Source organism: Anas acuta, chromosome 35, assembly GCF_963932015.1.
Source record: "Anas acuta chromosome 35, bAnaAcu1.1, whole genome shotgun sequence".
In the NCBI taxonomy this organism is placed as follows: domain Eukaryota; kingdom Metazoa; phylum Chordata; class Aves; order Anseriformes; family Anatidae; genus Anas; species Anas acuta.
Window position 1 is genome coordinate 318,620 of NC_089013.1, and position 27,679 is coordinate 346,298.

The 27,679-nt window shown below is 65.8% G+C and overlaps 1 protein-coding gene across 1 annotated transcript in view; it reads right to left on the reverse strand.

Annotated features, from left to right (window-relative positions):
* Positions 1–27,679, reverse strand: part of CHD3 (chromodomain helicase DNA binding protein 3) — a 69,183-nt gene that overhangs the window by 19,247 nt on the left and 22,257 nt on the right. The window contains 21 exon segments of the mRNA XM_068664625.1: positions 128–205; positions 207–260; positions 1,045–1,186; positions 2,864–3,037; positions 3,790–3,911; positions 4,178–4,315; positions 7,489–7,689; positions 8,982–9,173; positions 11,532–11,631; positions 11,872–12,003; positions 13,973–14,187; positions 15,092–15,289; positions 16,616–16,849; positions 18,277–18,455; positions 19,476–19,538; positions 19,680–19,815; positions 20,789–20,919; positions 22,301–22,539; positions 23,357–23,481; positions 24,616–24,789; positions 24,924–25,157. Coding sequence (XP_068520726.1) covers positions 128–205; positions 207–260; positions 1,045–1,186; positions 2,864–3,037; positions 3,790–3,911; positions 4,178–4,315; positions 7,489–7,689; positions 8,982–9,173; positions 11,532–11,631; positions 11,872–12,003; positions 13,973–14,187; positions 15,092–15,289; positions 16,616–16,849; positions 18,277–18,455; positions 19,476–19,538; positions 19,680–19,815; positions 20,789–20,919; positions 22,301–22,539; positions 23,357–23,481; positions 24,616–24,789; positions 24,924–25,157 — 3,261 coding nt within the window.

Genomic DNA, 27,679 nt, shown 5'->3' on the forward strand with positions numbered 1-27,679 from the left:
TACACTGGAGGCACCCGTGGCTGCTGGCCTGGGTGCTGGGGGGCTCTGGGGGCACCCGTGGGTGCTGGGAGGGGTGCGGGGGGCCCTGGGGGTGTCTGGGGGGGGGGGCAGCCCCCTCCCCACCGACCTGGGAGAAGATGAGCACGCGGTGGTTCTGCTCCTTCAGCTTGCGCAGCATCTTCTGCAGCAGCAGCAGCTTCCCCGAGGGCCTTGATCAGGGCCCCCCCCTCGTAGGCGCCGCTCGGCAGCTTCGGGGACTCCTGGGGGGGGGCGGGGGGGGTTGGGGACAGGTTGGGGACAGGTTGGGGACAGGGGACATCACCCCCGGGCCCCACCACCCACCCCCGTGCACCCACAGCTCTGCGTCCCCCGAGGTGTCCCTGTGGAGCTCCCCCGTGTCCCCCCCACGGTCCTCTTGTCCCCTCCCTGTCCTTCTGTCCGTCCCGTGTCCCCCTGGAGCACCCTTGTCCCCTCCGTGTCCCTCTGTCCCCTCTGTGTCCCCTCCATGTCCTCCATGCCCCCCGTAACTCCCCCTGTCCCCCCTGTCCCCACGTCCCCCTGTAGCTCCCGCTGTCCCACTGCCCCCCCCAGTTCTGCCCATATCCATGTCCCTCTGTTCCCATGTCCCCCCCCATGTCCCCCATGTCCCCATGAAGCTCATGTCCCACCACCCCACCTCCCTCTTGTCCCCTTCCACGCCCTCCGCGTCCCCCCCACATCCCCCCATATCTCCCCATCTCCCCCCACCCCATGTCCCCACGTCCCCCCGTATCCCTCCATCTCCCAACCCATGGCCCCACATCCCTCCATCCCCCCACATCCCCCCCACATCCCCCCATATCTCCCCCCACCCCATGTCCCTGTCCCCCCCCCATGTCCCCATGTCCCCCCCATACCCCCCCATACCCCCCCCCATGTCCCTTTTCCCCCCACATCCCCACATCCCCCCCGTATCCTCCCATCTCCCCCACCCCACCGTGTTTCCCCCCACCCCCCCCCGTGCCCCCGGTGCCCCCCCCGTGCCCCCCGGTGCCCCCCCCTCACCATGGCGGCCACGGGGAAGAGGTAGGGGTGGTTGCAGCACTTCTTCAGGTCCATCATGATGTTGAGCAGCGACACCTGGTTCCCTCCGCCCCGCGAGTTCAGCGCCTCGAAGTTGCGCGTCAGGATGTACTTGTAGTACTTCCTGCGGGGCGGGGGGCTGGCACCCGGCTCGGGGGGGGCAGCACCCCCCTCCCCAGCTGGTGAGACCCCCCCCCTCGCCCCGTAGGAACCCCGGTTTGGGGGCTGGGATCTCCCCGTGTTGGTGGGAGGCAAGGGATCGGGGCGCTGGGACCCCCCTACGCACCCCGAGGGCTTTGGGGTCTGGGTGTTTGGGGAGCTGGGACCCCCCCCCCCAGGGTGGGTGGGATCTGGTGTTGGGGTGCTGGGACCCCTAAAGGTGGTGGGATCTGGGTGCTGAGACCCCCCCCAAGGCTGGTGCAATCTTGCACTGGGGTGCTGGGACCCCCCCCCAAGGTGGATGGGAGCTGGTATTAGGGTGCCAAGACCCCCAAGGTCGGTGGGATCTGGGAATTAGGGTGCTGACCCCCCCCCCCACAAGACTGCTGGGGTCTGGTATTGGGGTTCTGGGACCCCCAAGGTGGATTGGACCTGGTATTGGGGTGCTGAGACCCTCCCCCAAAGCTAGTGGGATCAGGTATTGGGGTGCCAGGACCCCCAAGGTGGATGGCTCTGGGTGTTGAGACCCCCTCTAAGCTGGTTGGGACCTGGTATTGGGGTTCTGAGACCCCCAGCGTTGGTGGGATCTGGGAGTTGGGGTGCTGAGACCCCCCCCCCAATGCTGGTGGGATCAGGTATTGGGGTGCTGAGACCCCCCAGGTGGGTAGGAGCTCGTGTCAGGGTGCTGAGACCCTCCCCAAGCCCAAGGTGGGTGGGATCTGGGAATTGGGGTGCTGAGACCCTCCCCCAAGCCCAGCGGGATCAGGTATTGGGGTTCTGGGATCCCCAAAGCTGGTGTGATGTGGGAATTGGGGTGCTGAGACCCCCCCCCAAGGTGGACGGGACCTGGTATTGGGATGCTGGGACCTGGAATTGGGGTGCTGAGACCCCACCCAAGGTGGATGAGACCTGGTATTGGGGTGCTAGGACCTGGAATTGGGGTGCTGAGACCCCCAAAGCCGGTGGGCTCTGGGTGTTGGGGTGCTGAGACCCCCTCTAAAATGGGTGGGACCTGGTACTGGGGTGCTGAGACCCTCCCCAAGGCCAGTTGGATCAGGTATTGGGGTTCTGGGATCCCCAAAGTTGGTGTGATCTGGGAATTGGGGTGCTGAGACCCCTCCCAAGGTGGATGGGACCTTAATTTGGGGTACCGAGACCTGGAATTGGGGTGCTGAGACCCTCCCCAAGCCCAGCGGGATCAGATATTGTGGTGTTGGGACCCCCAAGATGGGTGTGATCTGGAAATTGGGGTGCTGAGACCCCTCCCAAGGTGGATGGGACCTGGTATTGGGATGCTGGAAGCTGGAATTGGGGTGCTGAGACCCCCAAAGCTGGTGGGCTCTGGGTGTTGGGGTGCTGAGACCCCCCCCCACAAAGTGGATAGGACCTGGTATTGGGGTACCGAGACCTGGAATTGGGGTGCTGAGACCCCCCCCAAGGCCAGTGGGATCAGCTATTGGGGTGTTGGGTCCCCCAAGATGGGTGTGATCTGGAAATTGGGGTGCTGAGACCCTCCCCAAGCCCAGCGGGATCAGATATTGTGGTGCTGGGACCCCCGGGGCTCCCGGGAGCTGTTTCTGGGGCGCTGAGCCCCCCCCCCAACGTGCCTGGACCACCCCCTCCCTGCCCGCGGCGCCCGTACTTCTGCATGGGGCTGAGCTCGACGCGCACGATGAGCTCGGTCTTGGCCGGCATGTTCTTGAAGACGTCGGCCTTGAGGCGCCGCAGCATGTGGGGGCCCAGCAGGTCGTGGAGCTTCTTGATCTGGTCCTCCTTGGAGATGTCGGCGAACTCCTCCAGGAAGCCCTCCAGGTTGCTGCGGGGAGGGGGGTGTGGGGGGCGTGAGGAGGGGGCTGGGGGGGTGTGGTTGGGGTGAGGAGGGGGGCGCGGGGATGGCGGTGACAAAGGGGGGGGACGCGAGGGGATGTGGGGATACGAGGGGTTGGGGGAGGTGGGGGGGATGTGGGGAGGGCCAAGGTGGGGGGACACCAGGATGGCGAGGACATGGGGACAGCCAGGACGTGGGGACAAGGGGATGGCCAGGACGTGGGGACACCAGGATGTGGGGACATGGGGACAGACAGGACGTGGGGACAAGGGGATGGACAGGACGTGGGGACACAGGAACATGTGGGGACATGTGGGGACAGCAGGATGTGGTGACAAGGGGATGGCCAGGACATGGGGACACCAGGATGTGGGGACATGGGGACAGACAGGACGTGGGGACATGAGGATGGACAGGACATGGGGACACGTGGGGACACAGCCAGGATGTGGGGACAGCCAGGACGAGGGGACACGGAGACAGGCAGGACATGAGGACATGGGGACAGCAAGGACATAGGGACACGGTGACAACCAGGACATGGGGACAGCCAGGATATGGGGACAGCCAGCACACGGGGACGTAGGGACAGCGGTGACACGGGGCGATGCGGGAGGATGCGGGGGGACGGGAGGGTGGACTGGGGATGTGGGGGGCCAGGAGGGGATGGTGGGGGTCTGGTGGGGACAATGGGGCCGGGAGGGGACACTGGGGACCAGGAGGGGACACTGGGGCCGTACTTGAAGCGCTCGGGCGTGAGGAAGTTGAGGAGGTGGAAGAGCTCCTCCAGGTTGTTCTGCAGCGGGGTCCCCGTCAGCAGCAGCTTGTGCTCGATCTTGTACCCGTTGAGCACCCGAAAGAACTGCGGGGAGGGGGGGACACACACAACAGGGGGGGGGTCACATCACCCGTGTCACCCCACGGAAGGGGTCACCCCCTCCCCACGGGACCCCCGTGTCCCCTCCCCAAGGGGCGCAGACCCCGGGGGCCGTCCCCAACTCAAGGGACTGAGGCACCCAAACGTCCCCCCGAGGCACCCCGGGGAGCTCCTCGGGGGTCCGGGTGCTCCCCCCAAGGATCCGGGCGCCCCCCTGGGGGTCCCGTCTGCCCCCCCCCGGCCGTGCCCACCTTGCTCTGGTTGTTCTTGAGGCGGTGGGCCTCGTCCACCACCAGGCAGGCCCAGCGGATGGAGCCCAGCGCCGCCTGGTCGATGGTGATCAGCTCGTAGGAGGTGAGCAGCACGTGGAACTTCACCTGCGCCTCCCGCTGCCGCGGCCGTCAGCACCCAGCCGCCGGGACAACCCGGCACCCCGGGGACCCCCAGAGCCCCCCCGGGGGACCCCATCGCCCCGAGGACCCTGCCACCAGGTCACCCAGCGCCCCGGGGATACCCAGCATCCCGGGGACCCCAACACCAGGTCACCCAGCACCACGAGGACATGGCCACCAGGTCACCCCAGAACCCCAAGGACCCCCAGCACCCCAAGAACATGGCCACCAGGTCACCCAGCACCCTAGGGACCCCAACACCAGGTCACCCAGAACCCCAGGGACACCCAGCACCCCAGGGACACCCAGCGCCCCGGGGGACCCTGCCACCAGGTCACCTCAGAACCCCAAGGACCCCCAGCACCCCAAGGACATGGCCACCAGGTCACCCAGCACCCTAGGGACCCCAACACCAGGTCACCCAGCGCCCCGGGGATACCCAGCGCCCCGGGGACCCTGCCACCAGGTCACCCAGCGCCCCGGGGACCCTGCCACCAGGTCACCTCAGAACCCCAAGGACCCCCAGCACCCCAAGGACATGGCCACCAGGTCACCCAGCACCCTAGGGACCCCAACACCAGGTCACCCAGCATCCCAGGGACACCCAGCACCCCAGGGACCCTGCCACCAGGTCACCCAGCACCCCGGGGACACCCAGCACCCCAAGGACATGGCCACCAGGTCACCCCAGAACCCCAAGGACCCCCAGCACCCCAAGGACATGGCCACCAGGTCACCCCAGAACCCCAAGGAGCCCCAGCACCCCAAGGACATGGCCACCAGGTCACCCAGCACCCTAGGGACCCCAACACCAGGTCACCCAGCATCCCAGGGACACCCAGCACCCCAGGGACCCTGCCACCAGGTCACCCAGCACCCCGGGGACACCCAGCACCCCAAGGACATGGCCACCAGGTCACCCCAGAACCCCAAGGACCCCCAGCACCCCAAGGACATGGCCACCAGGTCACCCAGCACCCTAGGGACCCCAACACCAGGTCACCCAGCACCCCAGGGACACCCAGCACCCCGGGGACCCTGCCACCAGGTCACCCAGCACCCCGGGGACCCCCAGCACCCCAAGGACATGGCCACCAGGTCACCCCAGAACCCCAAGGACCCCCAGCACCCCAAGGACATGGCCACCAGGTCACCCAGCACCCTAGGGACCCCAACACCAGGTCACCCAGCACCCCGGGGACACCCAGCACCCGAGGGACCCTGCCACCAGGTCACCCAGCGCCCCGGGGACACCCAGCACCCCGGGGACCCTGCCACCAGGTCACCCAGCACCACGAGGACCTGGCCACCAGGTCACCCCAGAACCCCAAGGACCCCCAGCACCCCAAGGACATGGCCACCAGGTCACCCAGCACCCTAGGGACCCCAACACCAGGTCACCCAGCACCCCGGGGACACCCAGCACCCGAGGGACCCTGCCACCAGGTCACCCAGCGCCCCGGGGACACCCAGCACCCCGGGGACCCTGCCACCAGGTCACCCAGCACCACGAGGACCTGGCCACCAGGTCACCCCAGAACCCCAAGGACACCCAGCACCCCAAGGACATGGCCACCAGGTCACCCAGCACCCTAGGGACCCCAACACCAGGTCACCCAGCACCCCAGGGACACCCAGCACCCCGGGGACCCTGCCACCAGGTCACCCAGCACCCCGGGGACCCCCAGCACCCCAAGGACATGGCCACCAGGTCACCCCAGAACCCCAAGGACCCCCAGCACCCCAAGGACATGGCCACCAGGTCACCCAGCACCCTAGGGACCCCAACACCAGGTCACCCAGCACCCCAGGGACACCCAGCACCCCAGGGACACCCAGCGCCCCGGGGGACCCTGCCACCAGGTCACCTCAGAACCCCAAGGACCCCCAGCACCCCAAGGACATGGCCACCAGGTCACCCAGCACCCTAGGGACCCCAACACCAGGTCACCCAGCGCCCCGGGGATACCCAGCGCCCCGGGGACCCTGCCACCAGGTCACCCAGCGCCCCGGGGACCCTGCCACCAGGTCACCTCAGAACCCCAAGGACCCCCAGCACCCCAAGGACATGGCCACCAGGTCACCCAGCACCCTAGGGACCCCAACACCAGGTCACCCAGCATCCCAGGGACACCCAGCACCCCAGGGACCCTGCCACCAGGTCACCCAGCACCCCGGGGACACCCAGCACCCCAAGGACATGGCCACCAGGTCACCCCAGAACCCCAAGGACCCCCAGCACCCCAAGGACATGGCCACCAGGTCACCCAGCACCCTAGGGACCCCAACACCAGGTCACCCAGCATCCCAGGGACACCCAGCACCCCAGGGACCCTGCCACCAGGTCACCCAGCACCCCGGGGACACCCAGCACCCCAAGGACATGGCCACCAGGTCACCCCAGAACCCCAAGGACCCCCAGCACCCCAAGGACATGGCCACCAGGTCACCCCAGAACCCCAAGGAGCCCCAGCACCCCAAGGACATGGCCACCAGGTCACCCCAGAACCCCAAGGACCCCCAGCACCCCAAGGACATGGCCACCAGGTCACCCAGCACCCCGGGGACACCCAGCACCCCGGGGACCCTGCCACCAGGTCACCCAGCACCACGAGGACATGGCCACCAGGTCACCCCAGAACCCCAAGGACCCCCAGCACCCCAAGGACATGGCCACCAGGTCACCCAGCACCCTAGGGACCCCAACACCAGGTCACCCAGCACCCCGGGGACACCCAGCGCCCCAAGGACATGGCCACCAGGTCACCCCAGAACCCCAAGGAGCCCCCAGCACCCCAAGGACATGGCCACCAGGTCACCCAGCACCCTAGGGACCCCAACACCAGGTCACCCAGCACCCCAGGGACACCCAGCATCCCAGGGACCCGGCCACCAGGTCACCCAGCACCCGAAGGATCTGGCCACCAGGTCACCCAGCACCCCAAATGACCCCTGACCCATCCACAGGTGAACCCCTCACCCTGAGGACCCCCAGCACCCCAAGAGCCTGGCCACAGGTCACCCCAGCACCCCAAGGGCCTAGCCCCCAGGTCACCCCAGCACCCCAAAGACCCCCAGCACCCCAAGGACCTGGCCACCAGGTCACCCAGCACCCCAGGGACCCCCAGCACCCCAAGGACCCGTCCCCTGTGCCCCCTGCACCCCCTCACCTTCATCTTGAAGGCCTTCTTGCCGCCCTTCATGGCGTTGTCGTCGAAGGAGAACTCGTTCTCGCGGATGATGGCGCGGCTGTCCTTGTCCCCGGTGTAGGTGACAACGTAGAAGGCGGGCGCCCACATCTGGAACTCGCGCTCCCAGTTGATGATGGTGGAGAGCGGGGCGCTGACGAGGAACGGGCCCTTGGTGTGGCCCTGGGGGACAGCGCGTCACACGGGGACACGGGGACGGGGCGGCGGCGCGGGACGGGCCCTTGGGGACGTGGGGACAGTGTGACACAGGGGGCGGCGGGCGGCGGGACGGGGCCATGGGGACACGGGGACAGCGTGACGCATGGGGCAGGGGGTGGCCTGGTGTGGCCACAGGGACACGGAAATGTCCCCAAGGGGACGCAGGCGGGGACACTGTGACACCCCAGGGTGGCCATAGGGACATCCCAGAGTGGCTATGGGGACACTGTGACATCCCGTTGTGGCCATGGGGACACCCCAGGGTGGCCGTGGGACACCCACAGGGCCACTGGCACAGCATGGGGACACGGGCAGGATCCTGGTGACACCCCTGGGTGGCCACAGGGAGGCACAAGGGGACAGGAAGAGCGAATGAAGTGACGCGGGGACATCTTGGGGACGTTGACAAGTGTCACCACAGGGTGGCAGCAGGGACACAGCCAAGGGCCCTGGGGACAGCCCAGAGCGGCAACGGGATCACGGGAGGACACGGGGACACCCCAGGGTGGCCGTGGGGACACCACAGGGACGTGGGGACGCCGTGGGGTGGCTGTGAGAGCACTGGGATGGCCACGGGGACACCCCAGGGTGGCCGTGGGGCCACCAGCAGGACCCTGTGGCCACCTGAAGGTGGCTGTGGAGACACAAGGAGGGCCACAGGGACACAAATAGGGCCGTGAGGACACCCCAGGGTGGCCATGGGGACACTGGCAGGGACATGGGGACACCACCAGGACCCTGGGACCACCAGTAGGACTCTGGTGTCACCCTATGGAGTCCATATGGGCACAGGCAGGACCACGGGGACACAAATAGGGCCATGAGGACACCCCGTGGTGGCCATGGGACCATAGGCAGGACTATGGGGTCACCATTAGGATCATGGAACTACCAGCAGGACCATGGGACCACCAGTAGGACCTTGGACCCACCAGTAGGACCATGGGACCACCCTATGGGGGCTGTATGGCCACAGGCAGGGCCATGAGGATGCAGACGGGACTGCGAGGACACCCCATGGTGGCCACAGGGCCACTGGTAGGACTACGGGGCCACCAGCAGGACCTTGGACCCACCAGTAGGACCACGGGACCACCAGTAGGGCCACGGGGCCACCAGTAGGACCTTGGACCCACCAGTAGGACCACGGGACCACCAGTAGGACCATGGGACCACCCTATGGGGGCCGTATGGCCAAAGGCAGGGCACAAGGACCGCAGAGGGGAGCGCGAGGACACCCCGTGGCGCCCACCCACCTCCTTGTAGAGCGAGTAGAGGAAGACGATGGTCTGGATGGTCTTGCCCAGCCCCATCTCGTCGGCCAGGATGGTGTCGGTGCTCTGCGCCCAGGAGAAGCGCAGCCAGTTGAGGCCCTCCAGCTGGTAGAGGTGCAGCGTGCCGCCGGTGGCCGAGATGAAGCGCGGCTGCGACTCGTACTTCACCGTCGGCTGGGGACGGGACGGGGACACGTCACCACGGGGATGGGTCAACGGGGGGGTGGTCAACGTGGGGATGGGTCAACGTGAGGAACATCAACGTGGAGAACGTCAATGTGGGGATGGGTCAATGTGGGGTTGGGTCAGCATGGAGAACATCAGCATGGGGACACGTCACCATGGGGAACGTCAACGGGGGGATAGGTCAATGAGGGGTTGGGTCAACATGGAGAACATCAACATGGGGAAGGGTCAACATGGGGAACATCAACATGGGGATGGGTCAACGTGGGGATGGGTCAACATGAGGAACATCAACGTGGAGAACGTCAATGTGGGGATGGGTCAATGTGGGGTTGGGTCAACATGGGGAACATCAACATGGGGAAGGGTCAACATGAGGAACATCAACGTGGGGATGGGTCACCATGGGGAACATCAACATGGGGATGGGTCAATGTGGGGATGGGTCAACATGGAGAACATCAACATGGGGAAGGGTCAACATGAGGAACATCAACGTGGGGATGGGTCACCATGGGGAACATCAGCGTGGGGATAGGTCAACATGGGGATAGGTCAATGAGGGGTTGGGTCAACATGGAGAACATCAACATGGGAAAGGGTCAACATGGGGATGGGTCAACGTGGGGATGGGTCAATGTGGGGAATGTCAACGTGGGGATGGGTCAACGGGGGGACACGTCAATGTGGGGATGGGTCAACATGGGGAACATCAACATCGGGAAGGGTCAACATGGAGAACATCAACGAGGGGATGGGTCAACGTGGGGAACATCAACGTGGAGAACGTCAATGTGGGGATGGGTCAATGTGGGGTTGGGTCAGCATGGAGAACATCAGCATGGGGACACGTCACCACGGGGAACGTCAACGGGGGGATGGTCAACGTGGGGGTGGGTCAACATGAGGAACATCAACGTGGGGATGGGTCAACATGGGGAACATCAACATGGGGAAGGGTCAACATGAGGAACATCAACGTGGGGATGGGTCACCATGGGGAACATCAGCGTGGGGATGGGTCACCATGGGGATAGGTCAATGAGGGGTTGGGTCAACATGGAGAACATCAACATGGGAAAGGGTCACCATGGGGAACATCAACATGGGGAAGGGTCAACATGGGGATGGGTCAACGTGGGGATGGGTCAATGTGGGGAACATCAACATGGGGGTGGGTCAACATGGGGAACATCAATGTGGGGATGGGTCAATGTGGGGTTGGGTCAGCATGGAGAACATCAGCATGAGGACACGTCACCATGGGGAACGTCAACGGGGGGATGGTCAACGTGGGGATGGGTCAACGTGAGGAACATCAACGTGGGGATGGGTCAACATAAGGAACATCAACGTGGGGTTGGGTCAACATGAAGAACATCAATGTGGGGATGGGTCAATGTGGGGTTGGGTCAACATGGAGAACATCAACATGGGGAAGGGTCAACATGGAGAACATCAACATGGGGAAGGGTCAACATGAGGAACATCAACGTGGGGATGGGTCACCATGGGGATAGGTCAATGAGGGGTTGGGTCAACATGGAGAACATCAACATGGGAAAGGGTCACCATGGGGAACATCAACATGGGGAAGGGTCAACATGGGGATGGGTCAACGTGGGGATGGGTCAATGTGGGGAATGTCAACGTGGGGATGGGTCAACGGGGGGACACGTCAATGTGGGGTTGGGTCAACATGGGAAACATCAACATGGGGAAGGGTCAACATGGAGAACATCAACGAGGGGATGGGTCAACGTGGGGAATGTCACCATGGGGAATGTCACCATGGAGATGGGTCACCATGGGGAATGTCACCATGGGGCACGTCACTGTGGGGATGGGTCACTGTGGGGCAACTCAACATGGGGAATGTCTCTGTGGGGACACGTCAACGTGGGGCACCTCAACAGGGGGAGGTGTCACCGTGGGGATACCTCAACACGGGGGACATGTCCCCATGGGGCACATCACAGTGGGGCACCTCACCATGGGGACACGTCACCCTGGTGGCATGTCACTGTGGGGACGTCACCATGGGGGGACACCGCCACTGGGGAGGGGGTGGGAGGGGTTGGGGGGAGTGAGAGATGGGGGGACACAGGGCTGGAGGGGACATGGGGGACTTTGGGAGGGCACAGAGCACTTGGGGGGGACACAGGGGACTTGGAGGGGGACACGGGGGACAGGGAAGGAACCCAAGGAGTGGGGGAACCCAGGTAAGCTGAGGGGGACCCAGGTGACAGGGGATGTCCAGGTGATAGGGGGAGACATGCAGGTGACTGGGGGGGGACACGCAGGTGACAACGGGGGGGGGGGACACATGCGGTGCCCCACACTCACGTCGTTGGTGGGGGAGTCGGGGGGGCCCTCCCCCGGCGTCTCCTTCTTCTTCTTCTTGTAGCGCCGGGGCTGCGCCGGGTCCTCCCCCATGAACACCTCCCTGGGGACATCGGGGAGGGGACAACGGGGAGGGGGGGCCAACAGGGGACACGTTGGGGGGGGGGGGGGACATGGTGAGACCACAGCCTGGTGGCTCTGGTCCCCCCGGGGGCTCGCCCGCGTCCCCCATTCCCCACGCCGTGTCGCGTTCCCCTGCCGCGTGTCCCCCCGTGGCACGTCCCCTGGTGTCCCCCCCCTCTCCCGGTGTGTCCCCCCCCCTCCCCGGTGTCCCCGGGCTCACCGGTGCTTCCAGTAGGCCAGTTTGTGGAGGTCGTAGTCGGGGATGGGCATCTCGTCCTCCTCCCAGGTGGCCTGGTCGTAGGGCAGGTCGCGCCACTTCACCAGGTAGTGGTACTGCCCCTTGCGGTCCACGCTGCGCGGCACGCTGTCACACCGGGCACCCGGGGGACACCGGGCACCCGGGGGGGCAGCGGGCACAAGGGGGAGGGGCACCGGGAACCCATGGGGGGCCGCGGGCACCCGGGGGGCACCAGGCAGCCAGGGGGATCAGGCACAGGGCACCCACAGGGCAGGGGGGTGGCATCAGGCATCGCAGGTGACAGCAGGGACCCCGGGGGACAACGGGCACCCATGGGGACAGCAGAGGTGGCAGCAGGTAGCCAGGGGGATGGTGAGCACCCCTGGGTGACAGGGAGCACCCATGGGGACAACGGGCACCTACAGGGACAACTGAGCACCCGTGGGGACAATGGGACAACTGTGGGGACAACAGGACACCCATGGGGACAAGAAGATACCACAGGTGACAGCAGGTATCCCAGGGGACAGTGAGCACCCATGGGTGACAGCAAGCACCCATAAGGACAGTGGGGTACCCATGGGGATAACGAGGCACCTGTGGGGACAGTGGGGCACCCACGGGGACAAGAAGGTACCACAGGTGACAGCAGGTACCCAAGGGGACAGTGAGCACCCATTGGTGACAGCAAGCACCCATGGGGACAATGAGGCACCCAAGGGGACAACAGGCACCTGTGGGGGCAGTGGGACAATTATGGGGACAATGCGGCACCCATGGGGACAGTGGGGCACCCATGGGGACAACAAGGTCCCACAGGTGGCAGCAGGCACCCATGGGGACAGTGGGCACCCACGGGTGACATGAGGCACCCACAGGGGACACGAGGCACCCATGGGGGACAGCGGGGATCCCCCCGTGCCACGGGTGGCAGCCAGGCCCCGGGGTTGGGTGGCGGGCGCCACAGGGCCACCAGGGGTCACCCACTGCCACCGCCGCCAGCGGGGACATGCCGGGTGACAGCCGGGTGACACCCAGCACTGGGGTCGCCCGGGGACAGGCGGTGACAGAGGGGTCACACGGGGACAAGGCCACGGGGACAAGGCCACGGGCAGGCAGAAGAGGGCATCTGGGGACACGGGGTCACCTGAGGACACGCGGCCAGAGGGCTGGGAGACGGGGGGGGGGGGACATGGGGACACCAGGGAACACCTGGCGGGGACATGGGGACACCCTGAGGGGACACTGGAGTCCGGGACACCAGGGACAGGGACACTCAGGATTTTGGGGCTGCCCAGGGGCAGCTGGGGGGCACCCAAGGGTGCGAGGGGCATCCCCAGGGGTGTCCCCAAACCCTGCTCAGATTTGGGGAGGGGGCACCCCCAGGCACTGGGGGTCACCCATGGGTGCTGGGGGTGTCCAGGAGCCCCCAAAGTTGCCGATTGTCCCCAAAGGCACCAGCAGTGTCCCCAAACCCCCCAGAAGTCCTGTGCTGATGTCACCCCAAGCCCCCCCTTTGGGGTGGGAGCACCCATGGGTGCTGGGGGTCACCCCCAGGCACTGAGGGTGTCCAGCAGCCCCTGAAGTTTCCCCTTGTCCCCAAAGCCTCCAGATGCGTCCCCAAATCCCCCGTGTCGCCTGATGTCACCCCAACCCTCCAATTTGGGGCACCCACAGGTGTAGGGGGGCACCCAAGGGTGCTGGGGGTCACCCCCAGGCACTGAGGGTGTCCAGCAGCCCCTGAAGTTATCCCCCAAACCTCCACCAACATCCAGCGGCCTCCAAAGTGTCCCCTCGTCCCCAGAGCCTCCAGCAGTGTCCCCAAGTCCCCCTTTCGGGGTGGGAGCACCCATGGGTGTAGGAGAACACCCAGGGGTGCTGGGGGTCACCCCCAGGCACTAGGGCTGTCCAGCAGCCCCTGAAGTTATCCCCAAAACCTCCAAAACCATCAGCATCCAGCAGCCCCCAAAGCATCCCCTTATCCCCAACCCCCCTAAATCCCCCTAAAACCCCCTAAATCCCCCTAAAACCCCCCAAACTCCCCCAAAACCCCCCCAAACCCCCCCAAATCCCCCCCCCCCACCTGTGGTTGATGATGCGGTGCACCGTCATCCACTCGGGCTTGATGCCGTAGCGGTAGAAGCGCTCCTCCATGCCCCCGTAGAGGGGGTCCTGGCTGCGGCCCCGCTTCTCGCTCTTGGCGTCGTCGTCCCCGGAGCCGTAGTCCAGGGGGGGGGGCTCGTCCATGTCGTTCTTGCGCTGGTAGTTGCGGTACATCACCAGGTGGAAGATCTCCAGCTGGGGGGGGGGGGACACACAAGGTTAGTTTTTGGGGGGCGCGGGGGACACCCTGATGGCCCCCGAGGGGGTGCTGGGGGTGTCCTCGGTCACAGCGCGTCCCCGGGGTGCCCCCAGGGTGCTCTCACTGTCCCCTCGGGTGGCCCCATGTCCCCCCCCCGTGGGGGGGCCCTGTCCCGTGTCGCTCCTCACGGTGGGCACAGGGGGGTCCCTTGTCCCCTAGGGTGGTCACAGGGGTGGCCCTGTCCCCTCTGCCACTCGGGGTGTCCCCATTATCCCCGGCTGGTCACAGGGGGACAGCCCCAGTCCCAGTGTCCCCCTCCAGCCACTTAGGGGGTGTCCCTGTGTCCCCCAGGGCACCCCTAAGGGTGTCCCCGTGTCCCCCAGGCCATGCCCTGGAGTGTCCCTATGTCCCCCAGGCCACTTGGGTGATGTCCCCATGTCCCCCAGGACACCCCCAGAAGTGTCCCCATGTCCCCAAGGCCACTCAGGGAGGTGCCCCCATATTCCAGGCCACCCCCAGGGATGTCCCCATGTTCCCCAGGCCACCCCTAGGAGTGTCCCTATGTCCCCCAGGCCACTTGGGGGCTGTCCCTGTCCCCCAGGCCACCCCTGGGGCTGTCCCCACACCCCCCAGGTCCCCCTGGGGGTGTTCCCACGCCCCCCAGATCCCCCCCAGGGTGTCCCCATGTCCCCCAGACCACCCCTAGGGGTGTCCCTGTCCCCCAGGCCACACCCAGGAGTGTCCCCACGCCCCCCAGATCCCCCCCAGGGGTGTCCCCATGCCCCCCAGAATACCCTCAGGGGTGTCCCTGTCCCCCAGGTCCCCCCGGGGGTGTCCCCACGCCACCCAGCCCCCCCTCAGGGGTGTCCCCACCCCCCCGGGACACCCGTCACCCGGTACCTGCAGCTCCTTGATCCAGGAGCAGTGCCAGTAGGACAGCCCCACCCACTTGACGAAGAACTCTCGCTCCGAGCGGCCCTGCAGCACCTTGGGGGGGCCCTCGGGGGGCCCCTCGGGGGGGGGCACGGCCACGGGGGGGGGCGGCTCCCCCCACCGCCAGTACAGGATCTTCTGCACCCGCCCCTTCAGCACCGGGCACTGCGGGGACAGCGGCGTTGGGGCGCAGGGGACGTCACCCCCCCGGCCCCACCCTGTCCCCACTGCGTCCCCATCCTGGCCCCGGCCCTGTCCCCATCCTGTCCCTGTCCCCAGCAGGTCCCTGTCCCTGTCCCCAACCCCAAACCATCGCTGTGTCTGTCCCCAGCATGCCCCTTGCCTGTCCCCATCCCATCCCTGTCCCCGTTATCCTGCCCTGTCCCCACCCTGTCACTGTCCCTGTCCCCATCCCATCCCTGTCCTGTCCCCATCCTGTCCCTGTCCCCATCCCCATGTCCCCATCCCCATCCTGTCCCCAGCTCCATCTGCTCCTTATCCCTGTCCCAATCCCATCCCCATCCCCTCCCTGTCCCTGTCCCCATCCCGTCACCTCCCCATCCCCATCCTGCCCCCATCCCAATCCGCTCCCTCTCCTTGTCCCCATTCTCATCCCATCCCCATCCCTGTCCCCATCCCTGTCCCATCCCTGTCCCTATTCCCATCCCATCCCCATCCACTCCCTGTCCTGTCCCCATCCCCTTCCTTGTCCCCATCCTGTCCCATCCCCATCCAATCCCCATCCCTGTTCCCATCCTGTCCCCGTCCCCATCCCCATGTCCCCATCCCCATCCTGTCCCCAGCTCCATCTGCTCCTTATCCCTGTTCCCAATCCCATCCCCATCCCCATCCCTGTCCCTGTCCCCATCCCGGTCCCATCCCTGTCCCTATTCCCATCCCCATCCTGTCCCCATCCCATCCCCATCCTGTCCCCATCCCATCCCCATCCTTGTCCCATCCCTGTTCCCATCCCTGTCCCCATCCCCATCCCCGTCCTGTCCTTGTCCCATCCCCTCCCCGTTCCTGTCCCCATCCCTGTCCCATCCCTGTCCCCATCCCCATCCCCTCCCCGTTCCTGTCCCCATCCCTGTCCCATCCCTGTCCCCATCCCCATCCCCGTCCCTGTCCCTGTCCCCATCCCGGTCCCATCCCTGTCCCTATTCCCATCCCCATCCCATCCCCGTCCCCGTCCCCATCCCATCCCCATCCTTGTCCCATCCCTGTCCCTATTCCCATCCCCATCCTGTCCCTATCCCATCCCCATCCTGTCCCCATCCCATCCCCATCCTTGTCCCATCCCTGTCCCCATCCTGGTCCCATCCCTGTCCCTATTCCCATCCCCATCCCTGTCCCCATCCCATCCCCATCCTGTCCCCATCCCATCCCCATCCTTGTCCCATCCCTGTCCCCATCCCTGTCCCATCCCTGTCCCTATTCCCATCCCATCCCCATCCCGTCCCCACCCGCTCCCCGTCCCCGTCCCCCCCGTACCGTGCAGCGGGGGCAGAGCCACTCCCCGTTGGGGACCTCGGGCAGGGGGGGGTTGAGGCAGTGGATGTGGTAGGAGGAGATGCAGGCGTCGCAGCACAGCAGCTCGCCGCCATCCTTGCAGACGCGGCAGTACTCCATGTGGTCGTCCTCCTCCTCCTTCTCGCCTTCCTCCTCCAGCTCCTCCTCGTACTCCTCCTCCTCCTCCTTCGCCTCCCACTGCACCCCCTCCTTCTCCTGGGGGGGGCATCAAGTGAGGTGTCAGGAACCCCCCCCCGAGCCCCCAGACCGCTCCCAGGGACCCCAAACCGGCTGGGGATGTCCTGAGGGGCCTCCGGGGGACCCCCCAGACCCTCTGAGCTCCCCAGGGACCCCCCAGGGACTCCCGGTGACCCCCCCCAGGGACCTCCAGTGACCCCCCCGAAGGAACCTCCCGCCCCCCAGGGACCCCTGAGCTCCCCCAGGGTCTCTCAGTCCCCATGGGATGATGCACAGACCCCCCCCCAGGATCCTCAAACTTCCCATGAGACCCCCCCCCCAGGTACCCCCAAACGCCCCTAAGGGTCACCTGGACACCCCAGAGACCCCCAGCATCCCCAACCCAATGCAGAGACCCCCCCAGGGACCCCCAAACTCCCCCAGGGACCCCCAAACTACCCCCAACCCAACACAGAGACCCCCCAGTGTCCCCCAAACTCCCTCAGGGACCCCCAGATGCCCCCAGACCACCCCCAAAGCCCTCAACCCAACATAGAAACCCCCCCAGGGACCCCTAAACCACTCCCAGTGTCCCTCAAACTCCCTCAGGGCACCCCAAACTGCCTCGAGGACCCCTAAACCACCCCCAACCCAACACAAAGACCCCCCCAGGGACCCCTAAACTGCCCCCAAGGTCCTCCAAACTGTCTCTGGGATCCCTAAACTACCCCCAACTCAACACAGAGACCCCCCCAGGGTCCCCTAAACCACCCCCAGGGTCCCCCAAACTCCCTCAGGGACCCCCAAACTGCCTCGAGGACCCCTAAACCACCCCCAACCCAACACAAAGACCCCCCCAGGGACCCCTAAACTGCCCCCAGGGTCCTCCAAACTGTCTCAGGGACCCCTAAACCACCCCCAACTCAACACAGAGACCCCCCCAGGGTCCCCTAAACCACCCCCAGGCCCCCCCAGACTCCCTCAGGGCCCCCCTGGACAACCCCAACCCAACAGAGAGACCCCCCCAGAGCCCCCCAAACTCCTTCAGCGACCCCCTGGATGCTCCCAGACCACCCCCAAAACCCCCAACCCAACACAGAGACTCCCCCAGGGACCCCTAAACCACCCCCAGGGTCCCCCAAACTCCCTCAGGGACCCCCAAACTGCCTTGGGGACCCCCTGGACACCCCCAGACCACCCCCAAAGCCCCCAACCCAACACAGAGACTCCCCCAGGGACCCCTAAACCACCCCCAGGGTCCCCCAAACTCCCTCAGGGACCCCCAAACTGCCTCGGGGACCCCCTGGACACCCCCAGACCACCCCCAAAGCCCCCAGCCCAACACAGAGACTCCCCCAGGGACCCCTAAACCACCCCCAAGGCCCCCCAGACACCCCCCGGATGCCCCTAGACCACCCCCAACCCACCGCAGGGCCCCCCCAAGCCCCCCTCCCGTCGCCACTCACGCAGTGGGGGCAGCTCCAGCGCCCCTCGGGCGCGCGGTCGAGCTCGGGGTCGAGGCAGACGAGGTGGTAGGCGCGGGGGCAGGTGTCGCACAGGATGATCTCCCCCCCCTGCTGGCACACCTCGCAGTAGTCCTGGTGGTCGGTCTCGTAGCCGTCCCCGTCCTCCTCCGGCCCCGGGCCTGCGGGGACAGCACCGCCCGCTGCCACCGAGCCCCAGGGGACACGGGGCGGGGGGGGGGGCGTGGGGACAGAGAGGGTGGGGGGTGGAGGGATGGGGGTGGGGGGAAGGGGGGAGGGGGATGGGGGCAGAGGAATGGGAGCAGGGGGATGGGGGCAGGGGGATGGGGACATTGGGATGGGGGTGGGGGGATGGGGACACTGGGATGGGGGTGTGGGGACAGGGGGATGGGGACGCTGGGGACAGTGGGGGGACGGGGCACTGGGAACACTGGGGATGGGGAATGGGGTTGGGATGGGGATGGGGACAGGATGGGGAGAGGATGGGGACAGGGATGGGGACAGGGACAGGATGGGGATGGGGACAAGATGGGGAAGAGGACATGGATGGGGACAGGATTGGGACAGGATTAGGACTGGGATGGGGACAAGGATGGGGACAGGGGATGGGGAAAGGGATGGGGAGAGGAAGGGGACAGGGACAGGATGGGGACAGGGACATGGAAAGGACAGGATTGGGACGGAGGCAGGATGGGGATAGGGACATGGATGGGGACAGGGACTGGGATTGGGAGAGGGGACAGGGACACGGGTGGGGACACCGCGGTCAATGGGGCCACCATGGGCACTGGGGGACACCTGGGGACAGGAGCACCTAGGGGTAAGGTCAGATTTTGGGACACAAGGGACAGGGGGGCACCAGGGAGAGTTGGTGGGGACATGGAGGCAGGGACATGGGGACAATGGGGATGGGGACATCAGGACACGAGGGGCAGCGGGGATGGGGACAGCGGGGACAGATGGTGGGGACACCTGGGGACACCCGGACATCAGGACACAGGGACATGGGGACAATGGGGACACGGACAAGGGAGAGCCCCCGGCCGGACGGTGTGGAGGGGGACCCGGGGGACCCCCAGCCCCAAACCCAGGAGATGGGGGGGGCGCCCCTTGCTCCAGGGTGGCCCCTCGGCTTTGGGGACGCCGTGGGGACAACGTGGGGACAGCGAGGGGGCTCTCACCGTGTGCGGGCACAGCGCCCGTCCCCGCGGGGCCGCGCTCCCGGTTGAGGACGGTGCAGGGGGCTGCAAGGAGAGACGGCGGCGGCGTCACCCAGGGAGGGGACAAGACGGGGAGGGGGTGGGGGAGGAGGGCACGGGGAGGGACGAGGGGACGGGGGGGGGGGGAGGACGGGGAGGTGGCGCTCGGGGCCGGGGGCCACTCACCCTTCTTCTTCTTGCGGCCGGGGCGGCCCCGCTTCAGCTTCTTGATGCGGGCGGCGGGGTCGGAGCGCGCCGAGGCGCTGTGCACGCTCGAGCTCTCCGCGTCCGACTCCTCCTCCGCCTCCCCCGCGTCCTCGCTCTGCAACGGGACGGGGACACTGGGGACACTGGGAGGCACTGGGGGGAGTGGGGGGCACTGGGGGGAATGGGGGGCACGGGGCTGTGGGGGGGTGGTGAGGGGAGATGGGGTTGGGGGACGCTGCGGGGGGATGGCAGGGGGTGGGGGACACCTCTGGGTGACACCTGAGGGTGAGGAGGGGACGTGGGGACACCTCTGGGTGACACCCGAGGGTAAGGAGGGGACATGGGGTCGGGTGCCACCACCTGAGGACACCAAGAGGGTGAGGAGGGGCTCGGGGACACCTCTGGGTGACACTCAAGGGTGAGAAGGGGATGTGGGGACACCTCTGGGTGACACCTGAGGGGCTGGGTGCCACCATGTGGGGACACCTGAGGGTGAGGAGGGGCTGGGGGACACCTCTGGGTGATACCAAGAGGGTGAGGAGGGGATGTAGGGTCAGATGCCACCACCTGGGGACACCAAGAGGGTGAGGAGGGGCTCGGGGACACCTCTGGGTGACACCCGAGGGGTTAGATTCCACCACGTGGGGACACCTGAGGGTGAGGAGGGGCTCGGGGACACCTCTGGGTGACACCACAGGGTGAGGAGGGGTCAGGTGCCGCCACCTGGGGACACCCGAGGGCGAGGAGGGAATGCAGGGACACCTCTGGGTGCCACCCAAGGGTTAGAAGGGGACACGGGGACACCTCTGGGTGCCACCTGAGGGTGAGGAGGGGACGTGGGGACACCTCTGGGTGCCACCTGAGGGCGAGGAGGGGACGTGGGGACACCTCTGGGTGCCACCTGAGGGCGAGGAGGGGCTGGGGGACACCTGGGGGTGCCACCCGAGGGGTTAGATTCCACCACGTGGGGACACCAGAGGGCGAGAAGGGGACGTGGGGACACCTCTGGGTGCCACCCACGGGGCCGGGTGCCACCAGTGGGGACAGCAGGGGACAGCAGGGGACAGCAGGGGACAGCGGGGCCGTACCGAGCTGCTCTTCTTGCGCTTGCCGCCGAGGACGCCCAGCTTGATCTTGAGCGGTGCCATCTTCTTGCCCTTCAGCTTCCGCTTCAGCTCCGGCACCCGCGGGCTCTTGCTGCGCTTCTTGTGCCCGGGCCCTGCCAGGGGACAGCGCTGTCCCCAAGGCTCCTGTCCCCAACCAAGGGGGGGGGGACCTGGAGCCTTGTCCCCAATGGGGAGGGGACCTTGAGGTGTCAGAAGGTTGTACCCAACGGGGAGGGGATGCGGGGTCCTGGCATCTTGTACCCAAACAGGAGGGGACCAACGGGTCCTGGAACTTTGTCCCCAACAGGGAGGGGACATTGGGGTCTTGGAACATTGTCCCCAATGGGGAGGGGACCCAGGGCCCTAGAACTGTGTCCCCAATTGGGAGGGGACCTGGGGTTCTGGAGCCTTGTCCCCAAAAGGGAGGGGACCAACAGGTCCTGGAACCATGTCCCCAACTGGGAGGGGACCCTGGGGTCTCGGTATGTTGTCCCCGATGGGGACCCGGGGGTCCTGGCACTTTGTCCCCAACCAGAAGGGGACCAAAGGGTCCCAGCACCTTGTCCCCAGTAGGAAGGGGACCCTGGGGTCCTGACACCTTGTCCCCAACCAGGTGACCCTGTGGTCCTGGCATCCTTGTCCCCAACATGAAGGGTCCCCAGGGATCCTGGCACCTTGTCCCCAGGGTGGAGGTGACCCAGGGTCCCTTCACCCTGTCCCCAAGACAGAGGAGACCCTGGGGGTCCTGGCATCTTTGTCCCCAACTGGGAGGTGACCCAGGGGTCCTAGTGCCTTGTCCCCAACATGGATGGGACCAATGGGTCCCAGCACCTTGTCCCCAACAGGACAGGTCCCCAAAGGTACTGGCACCTTGTCCCCAACAGGGAGGTGACCTGGGGGTCCTGGGGCCTTGTCCCCAACATGCAGGGTCCCCGGGGGTCCTGGCGCCTTGTCCCCAAGAAGAAGGGAACCCAAGGGTCCCAGCGCCTTGTCCCCAACACGGAGGTGACCTAAGGGGCCCTTCACCTTGTCCCCACCACAGAGGGTCCCCAAAGGTCCTTGTGCCTTGTCCCCAACAGAGAGGAGACCTGGGGGTCCTGGGGTCTCGTCCCTAACATGGAGATGACCTGGGGGTCCCGTCACCTTGTCCCCAACACGGACGGTCCCCGGGGGTCCTAGTGCCTTGTCCCCAACATGGATGGGACCAATGGGTCCCAGCACCTTGTCCCCAACAGGACGGGTCCCCAAAGGTACTGGCACCTTGTCCCCAACAGGGAGGAGACCTGGGGGTCCTGGGGTCTCGTCCCTAACATGGAGATGACCTGGGGGTCCTGTCACCTTGTCCCCACCACGGAGGGTCCCCGGGGGTCCTGTCACCTTGTCCCCAACATGGAGGGTCCCCGGGGGTCCCAGTGCCTTGTCCCCACCACGGAGGGTCCCTGGGGGTCCCGTCACCTTGTCCCCAGCACGGAGGGTCCCCGGGGTGCCGCTCACCTTTCCCCTCCTTGGTCTTGGCCTTGCGCAGGGGCGGTGGCGGCGCCTCGGGGGCGACGGCGGCGACGGCGGCCGACACCTGCTCGGCCACGGCGGCGGCAGCGGCGGCGGCGGCGGCGGCCACGGCGGCGGCGGAGCCCTTGAAGGGGTTGTTGGCGCTGAACTCCCTCCACTTGGCCCCCAGGATGGTCATCATCTTGGACATGGGGATTTTGGGGTTCTTCTTGGCGATCAGGGGCCTGCGAGCGAGCGGCAGCGGGGCTGGGAACCCCACCGGGGGCTGCCCGTGGAGACCCCACCCCGAAAAGAGCTACCCCGGGGCGCCCCAAAGGGACCGTGGTGGCGCACGGAGCATCCCAAAGCGCCCCAAAACGCCCCGAGGGGTCCTCAAGGAGTCCCAAAGCACCCCGAGGGGCCCCAAAGCACCCCGAGGGGTCATCGAGAAGTCCCTGCAGCACCCCGAGGTGCCCTAAAACACCCCGAGGGGTCCTTAGGAAACCCCAAAGCACTCCAAGGTGCCTTCAACTGCCCCCAAAGCACCCCAAAGGACCTGTGGGAGCTCCCAAAACACCCTGAGGTGCCCCAAAACACCCCAAGGCGTCACTGAGAAGTCCCACAGCACCCCAAGGTACCCCAACACGCCCTGAGGTGCCTTCAATGGCCCCCAAAGCACCCCAAGGCGTCCCAACAGCACCCCATGAAGCCTTCAACTGCCCCTACACCACCCCGAGGTGCCCCAAATCACCCCAGGTAACTTCACCTGACCCCAAAGCACCACAAAGGGGCACCTGAGAGCTCCCAAAGCCACCCCAAGGGGCCCCACAGCACCCCAAAGTGCCCCAAAGCACCCCAAGGTGCCCCCCAGCACCCCAAGGTGCCTTCAGTTGCCCCCCAGAAAACCCCAAGGTGCCCCAAAACACCCTGAGGTGCCTCCAATTGCCCCCAAACCCCCCCGAGGTCCCCCCGCAGCACCCCGAGGTACCCAAAAACCTCCCCGAGGAGCCTTCCCCTGCCCCCCCCCCAGCACCCCGAGGCGCCCCCAGCCCCAGCCCCCACCTCATGAACTGGCTGAAGGCCTTGTAGTTGGTGAGCGTGTGGTAGTCCTCCTCGGTGAAGATGTGGTCCACGTCCTCCAGCCCCCAGGCGCCCAGCAGCTGCGCCGACGACTTCTGCTCCACCGGCTGCGCCCGACGGGGACGGGGACAGGGATGGGGACAGGGATGGGGACAGGGGGTGGCACCAGCGGCGGCGAGAGCGAGAGAAGGGGAGCGAGTCAGAAACGGGCACGGGGACAAGGACGGGGGTGGGGACAGAAAGGGCAAGGGCAGCGGGACCCCATGGGGTGTAATGAGGGTGGGGGGACCCCGTGGGGTCTGAAATGGGAACGGGGACCCCAATGGGATCCAAATGGGTGCAGGGATCCCATGGGGTCTGAAAGGGGCACCAGGAACCCCATGAGACCCACCATAGGTGCTGGAATTCCAATGGGATCCACCATGGGTGTAGGGACCCCAAAGGCCAAAACACAGGCACCGGGACCCCCATGGGCCCCAAAATGGTCATGGGGACCCCAACGGGATCCAAACGGGTGGGGGGAAAGCCATGGGCCATGAAATGGTCACCGGGACCCCAATGGGATCCAAACAGGTTGGGGGAAACCTTATGGGTCCCAAAATGGGCACTGGGACCCCAATGGAATCCAAAGGGGTTGGGGAGACCCCAGGGCCCCAAAACGGTCATGGGGACCCCAACAGGATCCAAACGGGATGAGAGGACCCCATGGGTCCCAAAATGGGCACTGGGATCCCAATGGGATCTAAACAGGTGGGGGGAAACCCATGGCCCATCGGGACCCCAAAGGGATCCACCATGGGTACAGGGACCCCATGGGCCCCAAAATGGTCATGGGGACCCCAATGGGATCCAAAGGGGTTGGGGGACCTGATGGGTCCCAAAACGGGCACCGGGACCCCAGTGGGATCCAAATGGGTGAGGGGAAACCCATGGCCCATCGGGACCCCGAAGGGATCCACCATGGGTACAGGGACCCCATGGGCCCCAAAATGGTCATGGGGACCCCAATGGGATCCAAAGGGGTTGGGGGACCTGATGGGTCCCAAAACGGGCACCGGGACCCCAGTGGGATCCAAATGGGTGGGGAGAAACCCATGGCCCATCGGGACCCCAACGGGATCCACCATGGATGCAGGGACCCCACGGGCCCCAAAACAGTCACCAGGACCCCAAGGGGATCCAAAGGGGTTGTGGGGCTCCCCAGGGCCCCCAGCGCGCCCCCGCCCCCCCCCCGGCCATACCTTCACCTTCTGCCCCCCCTCCTCGTCCATCTTTTTCCGCCGCTTCGTCTTCTTCTCCTTCTTCTCGCGGTGCTTCCGCCGCTTCTTCTTGGCCACGCCGCCGTAGTCGCTGCCGCCGCTCTCCGACTTCTCCCGGTACTCGTCGCGCTCCGACTCGAACTCATCCTCGCTCACCTGCACCCCGAGACCCCCCCCGGAGAGACGGTCACACTGAGACCCCCCCCCAAATCCCAGGACACCCCCTCCCAAATCCCAGAACCCCCCCCCCCCCCCCCCGAAAATGCCGGGACCCCCCCCCCCCCCCTCACCAATTTTTTCCGTTTCCGTGGCTTGCCGGGTTTGTTCTCCTTCTGCTTGCGGGGGCCCCGCTTCTTCTTCTTCACCCCCAGGGCCCCCTCGAGGCCCCGCAGCAGCTCCTCGTCTCCGTCTGCGGGGACACGGCCGCCTGAGGGGTGGGGGCGGCACCCAAAGGTGCCCCCGCAGCACCCCAAGCGGCCCCAAAGCACCCTATGGGGCCCTGAAGCATCCTGAGGTGCCCCAAATCACCCCAAGGGGTCCCTGGGAAGTCCCAAAGCACCCCAAGGGGCTTTCAATTGCCCCCACAGCACCCTGAGGTGCCCCCAGATCACCCCAAGAGGCCCCAAAGCACCCCAAGTGGTCCCCGGGAAGTCCCAAAGCACCCCAAGGGGCCCACAACAGCCCCCACAGCACCCTGAGGTGCCCCACAGCACCCCATAGGACTCCACAGCGCCCCGAGGCGCCTTCAGTTGCCCCCATTACACCCCAAAAAGCCCCAGGAACGGGAACGCGCCAGCACCCGCCATCAGGAATGAGCTTTGGGGCTTTTTTTCCCCAATCTGTCCCTTTTTGGGTGAAAAATGGGCGGTAGACCCATGCAGGATGGCTCAAATGCACCCTTTTTCCTTTTTACGGCAGTTCTTAACCCAAAACCAACCACCTCACATGGTGCCTTTGGGGCAGGGAAGATGAGGGGTGTAAAAAGCATCAAACCCCAACTTTTTGGGGGCAAAACTCGCAAGAATAAAACCAAGCAGCCGCAGCCGGGGTCTCCTCTGCCGCTGGCACCCACAGCACCCGAAAAAGAATAAAATAAAAAAAAAAAAAAAGCACCAGAAACGTCATTTTTGGGGCATTTCCCCCATTCTTGGAAGCCTGGAAGGCTTTTTGGCTTTTTTATCCCAAAAAGACTCTGCAGGTTTCGCCCGGCAAATACCGGTCACCCGCTTCCATCCCAGCCCTGTGTAAATTGGGGCAAAAAAGCGGCTTTTGGAGAGCGGTGCAGCCATGTGCTTGCAGAAAGCCTGGAAAACAGCTTTTTGAGGGGTTTTCGCTTTTATTTATGGCATCAGAGGGCACCAAGTCCCAGGCAACAACAAAAAAACACAATTTATGGGGGATTTTAGGGCTTTGCTGGAGCCCGGCTGGTTCTGGGGTGAAAAATGCAGGATTTGGGGTTATCTGGAGCGATTTTGGGGGAGGTCAGAGGGAAATGCAGCACCCCCCCTGTTTGGGTGAGGATTTGGGGGATTTTTGCCCGAATCCAGCATCGTCAGCAGCCCCAAAAAGGGATGGAACAGGGGGGACGTGGCCTCGGGGAGGGCCGCACCCCAAAATCCTCCCGGAAACGCCCCAATGCTGGGTTTTAGCCCCAAAAAAAACGGGCGCGAAACCAACCCCGCGGTTTCCAACCGCAGCGGGCCCCGTTTCCCCCGGCTTTCACCCCAAAAAGCAACGAGCGCTTTGCACAACCCCTCCCGCCCGCGATGGGTTTCCCAACCGCTCCGTCCCACAGCGCGTTTTCCCCTTTTTGACCCCAAAACAGCGGCCGAGCTCAAACCCCCCCCCCCGAGGCTCTGGGTACCCCAAAAGAGGCCGCAGTGGGGGGTCATTTGGTGACCCCCCCGGGTAAATCAGAGGCCAGTGAGGCTGGGTCAGGGGGGGTCAATTTGGGACCCCCCCCCCCCGGGTAAATTGGAGGCCAGAGGCCAGTGAGTCTGTGCTGGGGGGGGGGGGGTGTCAATTTGGGACCCCCCCAGGTAAATTAGAGGCTGGAGGTCAAGAAGGCTGTGCCGGGGGGGGGGGGGGGGGGGAGTTAATTTGGGACCCCCCCTGGGTAAATCGGAGGCTGGAGGACGGCAAGGCCGTGGGGGGGTCGATTGGGGACCCCCCCCCCAGGAAAATCAATGCCCGGAGGAGGCCAGAGGCCTGCGAGGCTGTGCTGGGGGGGGGGGGGGGTCAATTTGGGACCCCCCCTGGGTAAATCAGAGGAGGCCAGAGGCCAGTGAGGCCGGGCGGGGGGGGGGGGGGGGGAGTTAATTTGGGACCCCCCCTGGGTAAATCAGAGGCTGGAGAACAGCAAGGCCGTGGGGGGTCAATTGGGGACCCCCCCCCAGGAAAATCAATGCCCGGAGGAGGCCAGAGGCCAGCGAGGCTGTGCTGGGGGGGGGGTCAATTTGGGACCCCCCCTGGGTAAATCAGAGGCCAGAGGCCAGTGAGGCCGGGCGGGGGGGGGTCAATTGGGGACCCCCCCGGGTAGATGTGAGGCCGGTGAGGCTGTGGGGGGGTCGGGGGGGGGGGGGGTGGTGGCGCGGTGCCGCCGCCGGGGTCACGCTCCCGCCTAATCCCCCGGCACCGTGCCGGGGGGGGGGGGGAACCAAAACAATCCCCCCCCCGCCGCCCGCCTGCCAAAAACACCAACCCAAAACCACCCAAAAAACGTCTTATTTCTGTTTTTTGTTGTTTTTTTTTTTTCCCCTCGCCACGCGGTTGGGGGATCCACGCCCCCGGCTTCCCCTTTTTTCTCCCCATTTTCCACTGCCCACCCCCCCCCCAATTTCTGTGCCCCCCCCCCCCCATCCATCTGCCCCCCCCCCCCCCCCCGCCGTCACCTTTGGGTGCTGCCCCCGGGGCGCAGCCGGGGCTGCCTCCTGCCATATTTTTATTTTTTAATGTATTTTCGAGTTTTTTTTTTTTTTGGTGTTATTTTTTTTTTTGTAATTTTTGTGGCCCCCCCCCCCCCCCCCCCAGACGTCGGTCGCGATAG